Genomic DNA, 14,137 nt, shown 5'->3' with positions numbered 1-14,137 from the left:
AGCGCTTCTCCACAGGGGTATCCCCCTCCACACTAAAGGTGTATGTGGCGGCACTGGCTGCTTACCACGTCCCTTTCAGTGGAGTTTCTCTTGGGAGACACCCGCTTATAACTCGTTTCCTTCGTGGCACACTGAGGCTGAGGCCAGCAGTTCGTACGAGGGTGCCGGCCTGGGATCTGGCCATCGTATTAGAAGGTCTTTCCGTAGCTCCTCTTGAACCTATCGAAGAAGTTCCTGAGAAGTTTCTCACGCTTAAGACTATCTTTCTTCTTGCTATCTCCTCACTAAAGAGAATCGGAGATTTGCAGGCTCTGTCGGTTTCACCCTCGTGCCTGGAATTTTCCCCTGGCATGGTTAAGGCTTTTCTGCATCCTAGACCAGGTTACGTTCCCAAGGTCCCTACTAATGTTGTTAGACCTACAGTTCTGCAGGCCTTTTATCCTCCTCCATTTCTGTCATCTGACCAGGAGAAAGTTAATTTACTCTGCCCTGTTAGGGCGTTAGACGCCTATGTCCACAGAACTGCCCTGTGGAGGAAGTCAAAACAACTATTTGTGTGCTTTGGGCCACCCAAGAAGGGGTGTCCCGCGTCTAAACAGAGAATGAGCAAGTGGGTGGTCGAGGCTATCTCACTTGCCTATGAGTCGGCTGGTCAGCCTTCACCTTTGGCTGTACGAGCCCACTCTACCAGGAGTATGGCGGCTTTAAAGCCTTACTGTCAGGAGTTTCCCTCAGTGACGTTTGTGATGCGGCTGGATGATCTTCACCGCATACTTTCATTAAGTTCTACGACCTAGACTTAAGTTCTACCCCTGGGGCACAGGTGCTCTCGTCCTCTGTGCGCTAGTTCTCACATGGCGGTCACTTGGTCCTATGGCGACGTGGGAATTAGCGTTCCCACAGCGTTTGACGCAGCTCGAGTTCCCTTGAAAGGGAACGTCTCGGTTACGTATGTATCCCTAGTTCCCTGATAGGGAACGAGACGCTGCGTCATTCCACCATACTCCCGGCATTCCCGCTAGCGCTTCCTTCAGGCCTATCAGAAGCTGTTGCGCTTGTGTTTATGGGGTGCTTTATAGTTTCCTGGTCGATGACGTCACCCGCCTATGACGTTCCATCTCTCCATTGGGCTGATTCTATATGTGCTTCATGACGCACAACGCAGGGCCGTTCCCACAGCGTTTGACGCAGCGTCTCGTTCCCTATCAGGGAACTAGGGTTACATACGTAACCGAGACGTTATGTATCGATACTCGCGGCTTAAAAAATCGATACTTTCTTGGGAAAAAAAATATCAATTTATATCGCAGAATCGATAAAATTGTTTAGCCTTAATCAGGCCTCGCTCCTTTTTTGTGTATAACTTGGATGGGAATTATTTAAATGCGGGATATTGTGACATTTGTGCTACCGGAATAAAACTCAAGACTACAATCAAGGCGTTTCAAGGAGTTCAGAAACAGTGCCTACTAATATAGAAAATAACTCCCTTTCGAGTGAACTTTGTGATTTGTAAATTGTAAACCTTCTTCAAAGAAAGTTGAAAATGTAAAAAAAAAAAAAGCATAATAGGACACTTTAAAACTAAAACTGAAACAAAAATAAATTAAACAAAAAATAATGTTGAAAACACAGAACGACACAGAAACGAGACCACAAAAAAATTATAAAAATGTAACAAAATTAACATGAAAATATAAAAAAATAAAATCTAATTCAAAATATTAATAAAAACTATAAAATAATATAAATACTAAAATAACACTGCTCACTCCAAAATAAAATAAAAAATGTTTCAATTAAAATAATTCTTATATTTTGCATAAAGAAAATGTGAAAAAGAACAATTTGCATGAATTGGCATAAAGAAAATGTAATTATTTTTTTTCGCCACCTTTTCCTCCAAAATGGTTCTTAACATGGAATCTTTGCCTAAAGTTTATTGAGCAAACTTTACTATAAAGAACCTTAATGGGTGTATGTGACCCGGCCCGGGACACTATCTAAACTATATATATATCAATATTCTTAATAGTGACTCTTACTTTCTCAATTTAGTAATTTTTTATTGTATTACATTTAAAAATGTAGTAAAATTATATTTTTCATTTATCTTATTTTAAAGACAGTACAACTACTACCATAAGTAAATTAAGTGTATCTACTTTACGCAAATCTATAAATTAAATTAATATTTTTTCAGCATTACTGTAGCGTAAGAATAAATAATCTTTGCAGTTAGGAAAAGGATCATTTGATAGGAAATATGCTTAACTGTCATTCAAACGTCAATATGCAAAAAAACTTTAAAAATCCTAACATAATATTGTTATTCTTAATTTTCTTAACATTCTTATATTTATCTTTTAATTCTGGGGTGAGATATGACTAATCAAACTGATCTTTAACTGTAATTTAAAAAAACTTCCGCCCTGCTCTTAAAATGAACACCATGTGCTTGGTCTCTATGATGCTATCTTTGGTCAAGTAGCTACAAATCTGTTTCACTTGCATCACACATGCACATATACACGCACGTCCAAAAGGACAGAAATGAGTGTACCTCCCCAGATCACTCTTTTTCCATTCTTTTACCGTTTCCTCTCACATGCTAATGCCCAGTGAGTCCAACAGAACCCCAGGAAGCACCACCACCATACAGACAACAGAGAGAATGAACAGATGGTCTGAGAGAATCAGAGAGAGAGAGAGAGAGAGAGAGAGATGGCAAAAGGAAAGGGGAGGCGTAGGAGCATGAGAGTATGAGGGAATTTTTTTACTGGCACTCATACAAGCAAAGACCTTATAAACTCATCATTCCGACAGAGTATTTTTAAAACAGTCTAACACCTCTACCATCGCACTGTTTTACCAAACTATTTGCACTCGGATGAATAAAGAAGTTATAAACAGCCAGCCAACACACTGAGCTAAGGAAACTGACCAACAGAAAGTTTTGCTGCTGACTAAAACCAAACGGTGGCAGAGAAGGACTGTTATCACAATTGCTGCCCTGTTCTTGAATAACCTCTACTCTACAGAGATTTCTAAACTCAACAGCAAGTTACATTTGATATCTCTCCAAGAGATGGAGTATACATTAGTATTAGTACCCCTTTTCTGTAACAGTAAAGCTAATATTAGAGAAATGATCGTACACCTTAACTCATGGCAGTCTGCCAATCATGATAAAAGAACTGATCAATTAAAGTCTCTTAAAAGTTGTTATTGCATTCCCTTGATCCATGTCTTTCCACATAAGTGTATGCACAGGGAAGAAGAATAGTGTTGGCCTAGTCGATGTCCCAAAAGTTGAAGGTTCAATGTGAAAGGGAACTTTACCGATTCAGGGATCATACTCTTTAACTATTGCATCCTTTAGCGAGCCTTCAGTATATAAGGAGACTTTTCTTGTAAAAAGTGTTCTGCAAGTACCTTTTAATGTAATAAATTTGGTAAATGACAAGCAGCAGTAAAGAATACATGAAATCTTTAATGGACAGTTCACAAAAAAAAAAGTTCTTCCGTGAAACAAAAAAGGATATTTTCGAGTCTCAAGGTCTTTTGTTCATACAATGAAAGTCAGTGGGGTCCAATCTTTTGTGTTCCACAGAAGAAAAAAGGTCATTCAGGCTACTTAATAAATTGTAATTTTTATGTGAACTATCACTTTTTGTCTTCAAAATCAATGGCCTGGTTTCACAGACAGGGCTTAGATTACACCAGGATTAGGCCTTAGTTTAATTAAGACATCTAAGTATCTTTTATAAACGTTAAAACATTACTGGTGTGCATCTTGAGAGAAAACAATGGCACTGACATATTTTAAGATACGTCAGTGCAAGTTGCTTTCAGTTAAAACAGCTCAAACATGCATTTTTGTCCAGAACCAGGCTTAAGCCTTGTCTGTGAAACCAGAGGAAAATGTATTATCTTACTGACTTCAAACTACTTGTGTTTTTTATGCGCATTATAATTTTTCACAATTCGCTACTCTCTGTCTTCATGTAATCTGGACTACCAGCTCAATTCTGACTGAGCCACCACTTGATGTGGTTTACTCAAAGGCAACTTCATCTCTCTCCTTGTTTTTTCGCTCCACACTGCAAGGCTCCATTAAAGCTCATATGCTGACATCAGCAGCCCCCCTCCACACTCACACAGGCACTCAAACAGTCACTTGCACACTCCGCCAATCCCAGCCAGCGGGAAACCACGCACACCCACTCAGCCGCAGGCCTCTGAACACAGACCTGCACACGTAACACATGCTTACACATGGATATGAAAACACATGCACATCAGGCCTGGCTCCACAGGGGGGGCAATGCGAGCCTAGCCCACCCTGGCAACCACCTCCCTCTTTTTTGGATACAGTACTGGGGTAGTACCATGGTACTTTAAACTCATGGTTTAAAAATACTCCAAGATGTTCTATAGAAAATGTAAAAGAGTGGGGTACAATCTCCTTAATATTACAGGAATAATATTAAAGAATATTTATAGACTACTTTAAGTGGGAAAAAACATGTTCAAAATGTCTACATTAGCTTTACTGAACAGTGAACATAACTCATCCAAAAAGAAGTTAAGCCCAGGAATGTTTCAAATGGTAACAACATGGTGCTTTCATTTACCACAATACTGAGTTTATCTTATTTACATACTACTTTAAGGTATTTAAAAAAAAAAAATACCATGGTATTAGAAATGGTATTTGTCCTAAAATCCAAACCAAAGGGAAATACTATGGTACTTTATTAAAAAAAATTTTTTTACAAAAACTTAGAGAAATCTGATGCTGGGACTGTTGCTCAGCATTTCAAAATGGTCTACAACCAATGATAATTAACTAAATGTATATAAGTAGCGTTGGAATATTAATCATTACATCCTCTGTGCTTAATTATAATGATATGGATAAATAATTAACTTACATTATAGAGATGTCTAGAAGGAATGGAGGCAGCCTCAAGCAGGGGCCAGTGAAGGAGCCATCACTAACCTATAACATATTACAAATCTGTACCTGTTCCCAGGGGCCCTCGTATCTGGGTTTAGAAAAGGATATGGCCATTCGGTGATCTTTTTGGCGTATTTTCGAATTATGTTGTCTTCACTGAAGAGAAACAGAGAGCGGTTGACCGTCAGGCAGTTCTGTCGGACCGGAATCGGGTTGTAGAGGGCCATGGTCCGGGCTCTCTGGGCCATCGATTGCTTGTACATCCTCTGGGCCCCTGGCGGGCCGCCCTGCCTACTGCCGCCGCGGCCGGGTCCCCCCTGACCGGAGCCCCCGCCGCCGTATCTGGCCGGCACTTCGTCTCCGAACCGAGCCATTCTGTAGACACCAAACGCCAATCGTTACGAAGCAGCCGAGAAGGGGGTGAAGTCTCAGGGTGACAACACCACATTACACCCCATCCGCCTCAGCACAGAGCACACAGACATTCAGATCTGATCTTCATGGTTAAGAAATGTCCATCATAAAGCACCAAACAAGATCAGTGGTTGGGGAAATGTGTGTGAGAGCGTGTCAGCGCCAAAAAGGGACTCAGATAACGAGATTGATGGATGGATAGATGGATAATGTCCTTTCAATGGTGCAATCAGCTCAACAAATAGTCAAACAAATAGTCAAACATAAAGAGATAAAATGTCGACGAATTATCTTCCTCAGGAGGGTGGGATCCACATTTTAAGAAGTATTTCCCGTCTCAACAGCTCGGTGTGGGTCGTCTTGCCATTTGCAAGGTGTACATACAGATCCTTTTAGCATAATTGCGTTAATAAATTACATGTAAATTAGCATCAACTATATCAGGTCTAATACGTCTTTATGAGGAGTTGCATTGTTGTTGTTTTTCACATCCACAAGACGAAAATAGAATAGAAAAATGGTGAAAACCTTTTAATTATTAATTTATTTCTGTGGTATCCGCAATGTTTGGTATACTATGGCAATATTCAGACTCCCCACCGCCAAACTCTCGAATTACAATCGCAAATGCAGACAACGGGGCTTCCCCAAAAAAATCCACACCTCGGTCACATTTGTTGATTTTAGTAATTTAAGTGTATCTGCTTTTTTAGAGCCATATCGGTCCTATATGGTGGGCGTGAGCGCGCGCTGGGAAAACAAAAAACACCATGTCAAGATATAATGATGATCTCTTGCGGCTTCTCCCTCAATTCCTCACTATAAACAATTATCATCTATACTCCAGAACTCGTAGACAAATCCAAAACGCGAAAAATCCGACGGTGGTCGTTGAAATGAGCATAATCAGTTTTGGAGAGGCGCCGGAGCGCGTGGATTGAAGCTCGAACTCGCATCTTCTGTGGTAACCGAGAGGAACCAAGAGGCACCCATCGCCTGAAGCCCCCTAAAAAACCTCCGCCTCGAGGTTTTTCTGTCGCCTCAGTGGACGACGACCGATTATTTCGGATTTAAAAGTTTTATTTTTGGCGGAGAAAATGAAACGGAGACGCGGGGTCTCGAGCGCAATCCTCTTCAGATCAGCTGACGGGTTTAGAGCATCTGATCAATTTAACGCTCGTGCTCAAGCCTTGCAGCACATGACGCGCGTCCCCGTAGCGATTCGCTTATCCTCCAGCTCACTCCTCCTTATGGCCAAGACAAGACTCAACCGAACAGTGCGTGCCATTTTGCTACTTCTCGCAAACCGTGTGAGACGAGACATTATCCAAAGGCGATGCATGGATTCATATCTCTCAATACGTATTGTGTCTGAGTCATACACTTTTCCGGAAGAGGGAGTGTGTACTTGTTGACCAAGTATGGATTTGTGGGGACTTTACACATTAAATGTTACTATAATTGATCACTGAACTGAGAAATGTACGGTTGAAAAATTAAACAGTGGTTACATGAAAATTTCAATAGTTCTGTATATTTTTTGTAGGTCATTAAAGTGTATAATATTAATATACAAATCTTTTGGACCGATTAAAATATGTAAATGTGCACATAATATAAGTGGTGGTACAATGGAATACACATTTTGTTACAGTAGCATAAAACATCATCAGGAAACACACTACACAAAAATAATGCTATAAACATTAACTAAACAATATGAATGCAACATAAAACACTCCAATGGACACTATTTTCAAAAAGTTTGTGGTCAGTGAGTTTTGTTCTTTTCTATTCATCAAATCCTAAAAAAAACCCCGAATGAATGAATCACAGTTTCCACAAAAATATTAAGCAGCACAACAGTTTACAACATTGATAATAAATGTCTCTTGAGCAGCAAATCAGCATATTAGAATGATTTCTGAAGGATAATGTGACACTGAATACTGGAGTAATTATGCTGAAAATTCAGCTTTGGCGTCAAAGGAATAAATTACTTTTTAAAATATATTCAAAGAAGAAAAGAAACAGTTATTTTAAATTGTAATAATATTTCACAATATCACTGTTTTTCCTGGATTTTTTTATTAAATACATGCAGGCCTGGTTAGCATAAGATACGTCTTTCAAAAAAATATTACCAACCCCAAACGTTTGAATGGCCATGCACAGTATATAACTAATAATATAAATAAGAAGAGACAGTTTAAATAAAATTTAAACAATTGTGATGGTTTAAACAGAATTCTGGGAATGTCCCATTGCCCATAAACTATAAAGCGATTTACTTTTTAGTTATTTTAAATATATAAGTTTAACATTTTCTTTTACTGCATGCAAAACTATACAGTGTCTTATAAACATTTAAATATAATTTAAATATTTTCCCTAATTTTATGAGGTAAGTTCCACTGTTTTTTATATAGTAAAATTAGTAAAATTAAATGCAATGTCCTTTAAATATAATTTTTGAATATGATAATTAGATATTTTTAGCATATATGGTAGATAACTTACAGTACAGTTAACCAATAACACGTTTTTACATAACATTGCAATGTGATGCTCTCTCTCTCTGAACAGACAGTTTGTCAGCCTGAAAAGACACTCAGGAGAGAGTGTGTGTCCTAAAAACACTCTGCTCATATCATGCCCATCTGTCCACCTGGCACCAGCCTCTGAAATGCCTTTGGTTGCTAATTCCCTGGGTTTACTCTCCAGCTAAACTTGCTGAGAAAACGTGTCCGATTTCCATCTGAAGACAGCTGGTGGCATACTAAAGGGCTGTGAACTGAATTTGGAAATGTTCTGTTTAAAGGAATGCGTAATATTTCCAGTGAAAAATCAACGAGCGCTCTAAGTTGACGCTGTCCATGGTGCTGAAACTGCACTATCCCCCTGCACTGAAACTGCACTATCCATGGTCCTGAAATCAAAGGACAAACTCTGTATAAGAAATAAAGCAGTGCAGGTACAGCATGATTAGTCAGCGCACTTGTTCCGGGAGCTTTCGAGTCAAGCTGCCCATAATAATGCAATAAAAGGGGAGGATTCCCGCTGAGGAGGTGGAGTGGTTGTCCTGGTAGTGGGCGAGCGTGAGTGTCAGTAAGGGGCGTGGATGCGCAGTCTGTAGCGTATCTGCCGGAGCGCCTGGTGTAATGCAACAAAGATGATGAGCCTCCGCGTTGAGAGACATGGTTAATTAAGGCATAATGCATTCGCTTGGGGAGACAATTTGACAAAAGGTTTTATAACACAAAGCACAGAGGGAAGAGAGAGAGAGACAGAGAGAGAAATCACCATTGCAGCACACTGCACATAGGTGACTATTCACTGCTAGCCTTCAGCAACAAATTTTATAATTAATTTCTGAGCTCTGTGTTGTTGTACAGTCCAATTTTTTACATTTGCATCAGAAACAGTTCAAATGCAATAAATAGGGCAGACAATTAAATCAATGTTTATATATCTTGTGTGCATTCTGTGCAGCATGCGTGTGTGTAGATGTAACAGCATCCTATGTGTTCCTGTTTTTCTGACTGAGCCGTGAGACTGAGTCGTGCTGGGGCCCTGATGTGCACCATTGTCATTCAGACCGCGTTCACACGGAAACCCTGCAGGAAGCACCCAGTGCTCCCCCGCATTCTCTCTCTCTCCCTCTGGCTTGCTTTTTGCTCTCTCTCTCTCCCCGGCCCGCTCCTCTCCTTATTCGTTCCATCCTTCCACTTCCTCTCTCACTGCGCCCATCCAGCCTCAAGTTCAGCAAGAAGCAGAGAGAATGAGACATGGAAGTCGGGAATGCAAATATGAGTGCGTTTGTTTTTAATGGTAAGACATATAACTCTCCAACCCCCTGCTCTCTAAGCTCTGGCCCTTCAGGAATATACAGGGTTACAAGATTGTGTTTTGACTGAGCATAGCATGAAGCATGATAACCCTTACATCTATCCACACACAAGTAAGCAGTGAGCATCCGATCTAATAGGAAAGCAGACAATTAATTATTAGAAAACAATAAGGTTGGGATGGAGCATTTTGCATTCGCTCTCTCTTCCTACCAAACAAAGTAATGGATACATTAATCAAAAGAGTTGGAATTATATGCTGTGCCACTAGTCATGTTGATGTCGTTTTATATCACTTTTCAGGTGCATTTTCATTTTAAAATGACTGAAATAAGTCAGACAGCCTGTAGAGCGCATGAGGATGCACAGAAAAGCACCACATGCCAATAACCCATGAGTCTCTGAGCAATAAAGAGCGCGTATGCGGAGACGGAGGGGGGGCTACTATATTTAACCCGGGCTAGCGAGTGCAATAGATTCATCCTCAGCTTTTCTCGGTGTATGGCAGCAGGAGGTTTGTGTAGCCTCTTTACAGGCTGTCTCAAGAGGTTAGAATATGCTCGAGAACTCGCTTACTCTACTGCTCTGTGACTGCAACACATTAGAAAGCACCTCGCTCACCCACAGCAAGAACAAATGCCCCAGCTTGGAGGTGTCAATCAAAGCAATCAGATGTGACAAGACTACACTTGTGGCAATAGATGCTGTCATTATAATCCCAAGAACAAGTTGCTCTTATGAAGTCTTGGAGGAAGAGTCGGAGAAATACTCAAACTTCACTCTGATGCTCAGCCAGGAGGGATTTGTGTTTAAGGGACAATGTAACAATACAGTGGCCCAAAAATGCATTTAGATACTAAAAACTGCATGAATTGCATTCCAGCAGAACATAAAATATCAAACCAATTAGCATCTGCAAGAAACATTTTTATAAATTTATGTATAATTTCTTTTACTTTATTACTGTTCTTCATTTTTAGTGGCTATCAAGTCATGAAACATCCAGCAAACAGTGTCCAAATACTATTTATCTTCATTGAACATTACATCTATTGTTGTCATTACAACTCTTCTTTCTTTTGTGAAATGTTTGTGGTATATTATAGCTTTATTATATATTTGTGTGTCTACAATTGCATACACATGTGTCCAGTTATCTGCACTTGAGTTTTAAGGCTGAGCCAGTCTTGAGTTCTGTCCAGAAAACGATTCTATACTCAATGATTCATAAACCTAAATAATTCATAGTGGCCATGCATAATAGCCCAGCTCTCATTATTAAACTTTGATCTGTTTAACTCTCTGCACCATCTCCAAGTGTAAGTATGAGGGTGTGGATGTGTTTTCCTAATACAGCTTTGGGACTGGGAGACCATCTCTTTTGTCGTTTTTCTCTTCCATTAGTCTACACTCTCCAACTCACTTTTCTGTCACTTCATTCTTCTTTCTTTAATTCAAACTGCAAAATGTACACACACATACACATCATCACCAACCTGACAATGCATTACCCAGAATTATATCTATGCACTGATGCATGCTGGCCTGTCTTCAATTGGTTAATATTTTATTAGGCAATACATTAAGTACCAAGGTGCTTCAGTACAAAGAACGGTTCCGCTCTACAACTTCCAAATGATCAGAAATGATCTTTCTGACCTAGAAAACAACGTTTGTTTTACATAGATAAACATAGATAACCCTATTAATATATATTTGGGATTGTTCACCCAGAAATGAAGATTGACTGTATGCCTTTCTTTTTTTATATGGAACATAAAAGAAGAAACTTTAAAATATATATATATATTTCTTCTTATATATATATATTTGTATTTTTTCTTTGTGCTATAGGTTTGGAATAACAAGGAAGTGTATAAAAAGTGTGAATATAGAATGACAGAACAATCTCTTATAGACACACATTATTATTACACATATAAATTTTAATATTTACTAAAACATAATAATCAAAAAGTTATATTTGTTAATATTATTTAATGGACTTGAGCTAACATGAACTAACAATAGATAGTTGTATTTATATTAACTAACATTAATAAAGGTTACTAAATGTATAACAAATGTATTGCTCATTGTTAGTTAATGCATTAATGTTAACTGATGAGTTCTTACTGTAAAGTGTTATGCAAAAACAGACATTTACACATGTATTTTTAAAGAGTCGTCTATGTTTATGCGCGTTTTTTGTACATTTTTGGCTGAACTTTCCTTTAATATTAAATTTGATTCATTTAAATATTAGTTTGAAATATGAATTGTATACTTTATTGTGGTTTGTCTTCTTCTTGAATCTGTCACGCTGTGTGATGATTCTCTCGTATCAGAGCAATCTCTTGTATCGAAGCTTAACTAAAACCTTGACCCTATTGTTTTTGCTGCCTTTCAGATGCTGATATTCCAAAAATAAATGGAAATCTGACATTTATTATGTTATATAAAATATCTTGTCTTTATCTGCATCTTTTTCATCCAGTTCTTAGGCCAATGAGGTTAAATGGATAGATTCTTTAGAGAGAGAGAGAAAGAGAGAAGGATAGCAGAAGAGGGAGAGTTTATGAGTGGGGGGGAATTAAGTGACAGAGAGAGGAATGGGAGAAGAGCCACAGTAATTAGGAGATTGGTCTTTTTTGGCTGTTCTGTGTGTTTGCAGAGGGACTGAGTGTGTATTAATTAATGAACTGATTGATGAGGGGGATGGAGGGAGAGAGCGAGAGGTGGAGAGAGCGAATGGAGGGGTGAGACTGCACTGCTGGCTTCAGCTAATGGCCTAAGACTGTTGTGGAGTAAGCAGTCTACTGAGGAGGATCAGCACAGGATCAACACACACACACACACACACACACACACACACACACACACACACACACACACACACACATACACACACACACACACACACACACACACACACACACACACACACACACACACACACACACACACACACACACACTGAGTGTTTGCACATACTGTACTGTATGTGCATAGAAACATCTACAACATAAAGACACTTGCATTTAAGCTTAATTTGCATAGTCGAGAATCAAAGGGAGTCGGAGCAGCCCGCTCCCCGCTGAGATAATGGGCCTTCTGAGCCTCTGACAACATCCAGGATGTTTGAAATGATCGTTGAGTCGCTGGGACAGACTGAACAGTGACCAATGGCCTTATTCTCTCACTGAAGTACAGACAAGCTCATTGTCCTGATAGGATATGATCCAAAATCTCCACTCCAAATGCAAAGCCACATATCAACATAACTGCATTTTTCTTATATTGAGGCAGGATAGTCTTGGTTAATTAAATGTAAATCGTATTCAGTTGCGACAGATCTTTCATTCTATAATGTACATCCAAGTGTAATGGATTCAGGGCCGTAACCACAATAGGCATTGAGGGGGATATGTCAACCCCCCAATTGAATATTCTATCATTTACATGTACATCATGTAATTCATAAATCAGTGTGATGAGAAAAGAAACATTTTGAGCTTTCAACATTAAACATGTGAATAAGAGTGATTGTGTGCATATTTTAAAATAAAATATTATTTGCAAATAGTTTTACCATTTTTATTTATTCCCTTAAATTCATTTGAATCCATTTAAGGGTTAGTTCATCCAAAAATGAAATTCTATCATTAATTACTCACCCTCATATCGTTCCAAACCCGTTAGACTTTCGTTTTGTCTTCGGAATACAAATGAAGATCTTTTTAATGTAATCTGAGAGCTTTCTGTCCCTTTAGTCAATAATGCATTAACATGCAATGAGCAATTCATTTGTTACAGTTTTTATTAATCTCTGTTAACATTCGTTAACAAAAATGCAACTGTTCATTGTTAGTTCATGTTAGCTCCATTAAATAATAAGAACAGGTACAACTTTTGATTTGAATAATGTATTAGTAAATATTGAGATTAAGAAATTAATTCATTTTCATTGTTAGTTCATGTTAACAAATGTACACCATTGTAAATTGTTACCACAACCTCTGTTTGCACGGTATTTGCACTGGATTTACGTTAATACGTTGCCAAAAGTGACCTGTACAGTCCGTGACATGGAATTAGAAAAAAAATTCAGAGGTGTGAACATGAACGCTGGGTCATTCAATCTATCACCCCTTTTTATTCTTAATCGGTCAAGATATGGCTGGTTAATCAGGCACTGCTAGCAGATGCCGCAACTACACCATCTGGACCAAAAAATAATCTTTCCTTTGATAGTCATTCAAAAATTAGCCATGTATTCTTGAAATATATATTTTTGCAAGCAAAATAATCGTTAATATTTCATTATGGAGTAGATGATCAGCAATTTTTAACACTGTATCATAACCAAGATGATATAAATGCTTACAATTAATTTGGTACAAAAGGACAGATGAAAAAGTAGACTAAAAGACAGAGAGAGGGAAAATGAAAAGAGCATATCACAGGCAGGAAATGATGTTAAAAGCAGAAGGTGTGATCAAAGGTGGATGGGAAGTTATGAGTAAGCAGGAGAGACGGTGAATGAGTCTGGCCAAGAGCGCTGCGACCACGTCAGCCAATCGATCCCTCTTTCCATTTCTCCGACCCTCCTCCCTCCATCCATCCATGCATCTAGCCAGTGTGCTGAGCGTTGGTTTTTTCCTGCTACTGCAAATGGCAAATCAGCCCTGATTCATCACTGAGTGCCTTTCAATTAAAGTGAAAACACTTGGCGAGAGAGAGGGGGAGGAGTCAAAAGATCTGAGTTAGAGAAAGGTGGAAATGGAAAGGGAGGGGAAAAAAGAGAGAGATATTGTGTGTGTGTGCATTGCATCAGTGTCCTTCCGGCATAAGTAAATTGGAGTTTTTTATCTCAACATAAAAAAATAAAAAAAAATCCTTAAAAAAAGAA

The 14,137-nt window shown here is 38.8% G+C and overlaps 1 protein-coding gene across 3 annotated transcripts in view; it reads right to left on the bottom strand.

The window, feature by feature from the left end:
- cacna1ab (calcium channel, voltage-dependent, P/Q type, alpha 1A subunit, b) overlaps window positions 1–14,137 on the bottom strand; it is a 147,100-nt gene that overhangs the window by 118,423 nt on the left and 14,540 nt on the right. For 2 of the 3 annotated variants that reach the window (XM_077203677.1, XM_077203676.1), the window contains exon 1: window positions 5,072–6,689. In XM_077203677.1, the coding sequence (XP_077059792.1) occupies window positions 5,072–5,337 (266 nt within the window). In that variant the 5' untranslated portion in view covers window positions 5,338–6,689. Of the gene's footprint in view, window positions 1–5,071; window positions 6,690–14,137 lie in introns of those variants that run through there. The other variant, XM_077203675.1, reaches the window with a different exon arrangement.

The sequence above is a fragment of the Siphateles boraxobius genome, unplaced genomic scaffold, assembly GCF_051911475.1.
Source record: "Siphateles boraxobius isolate OS27281-9 unplaced genomic scaffold, OSU_SipBor_1 5, whole genome shotgun sequence".
Lineage (NCBI taxonomy): Eukaryota > Metazoa > Chordata > Actinopteri > Cypriniformes > Leuciscidae > Siphateles > Siphateles boraxobius.
Note: the sequence above shows the minus strand (reverse complement) of the source record. Positions and strands in the feature narration are given on the sequence as shown.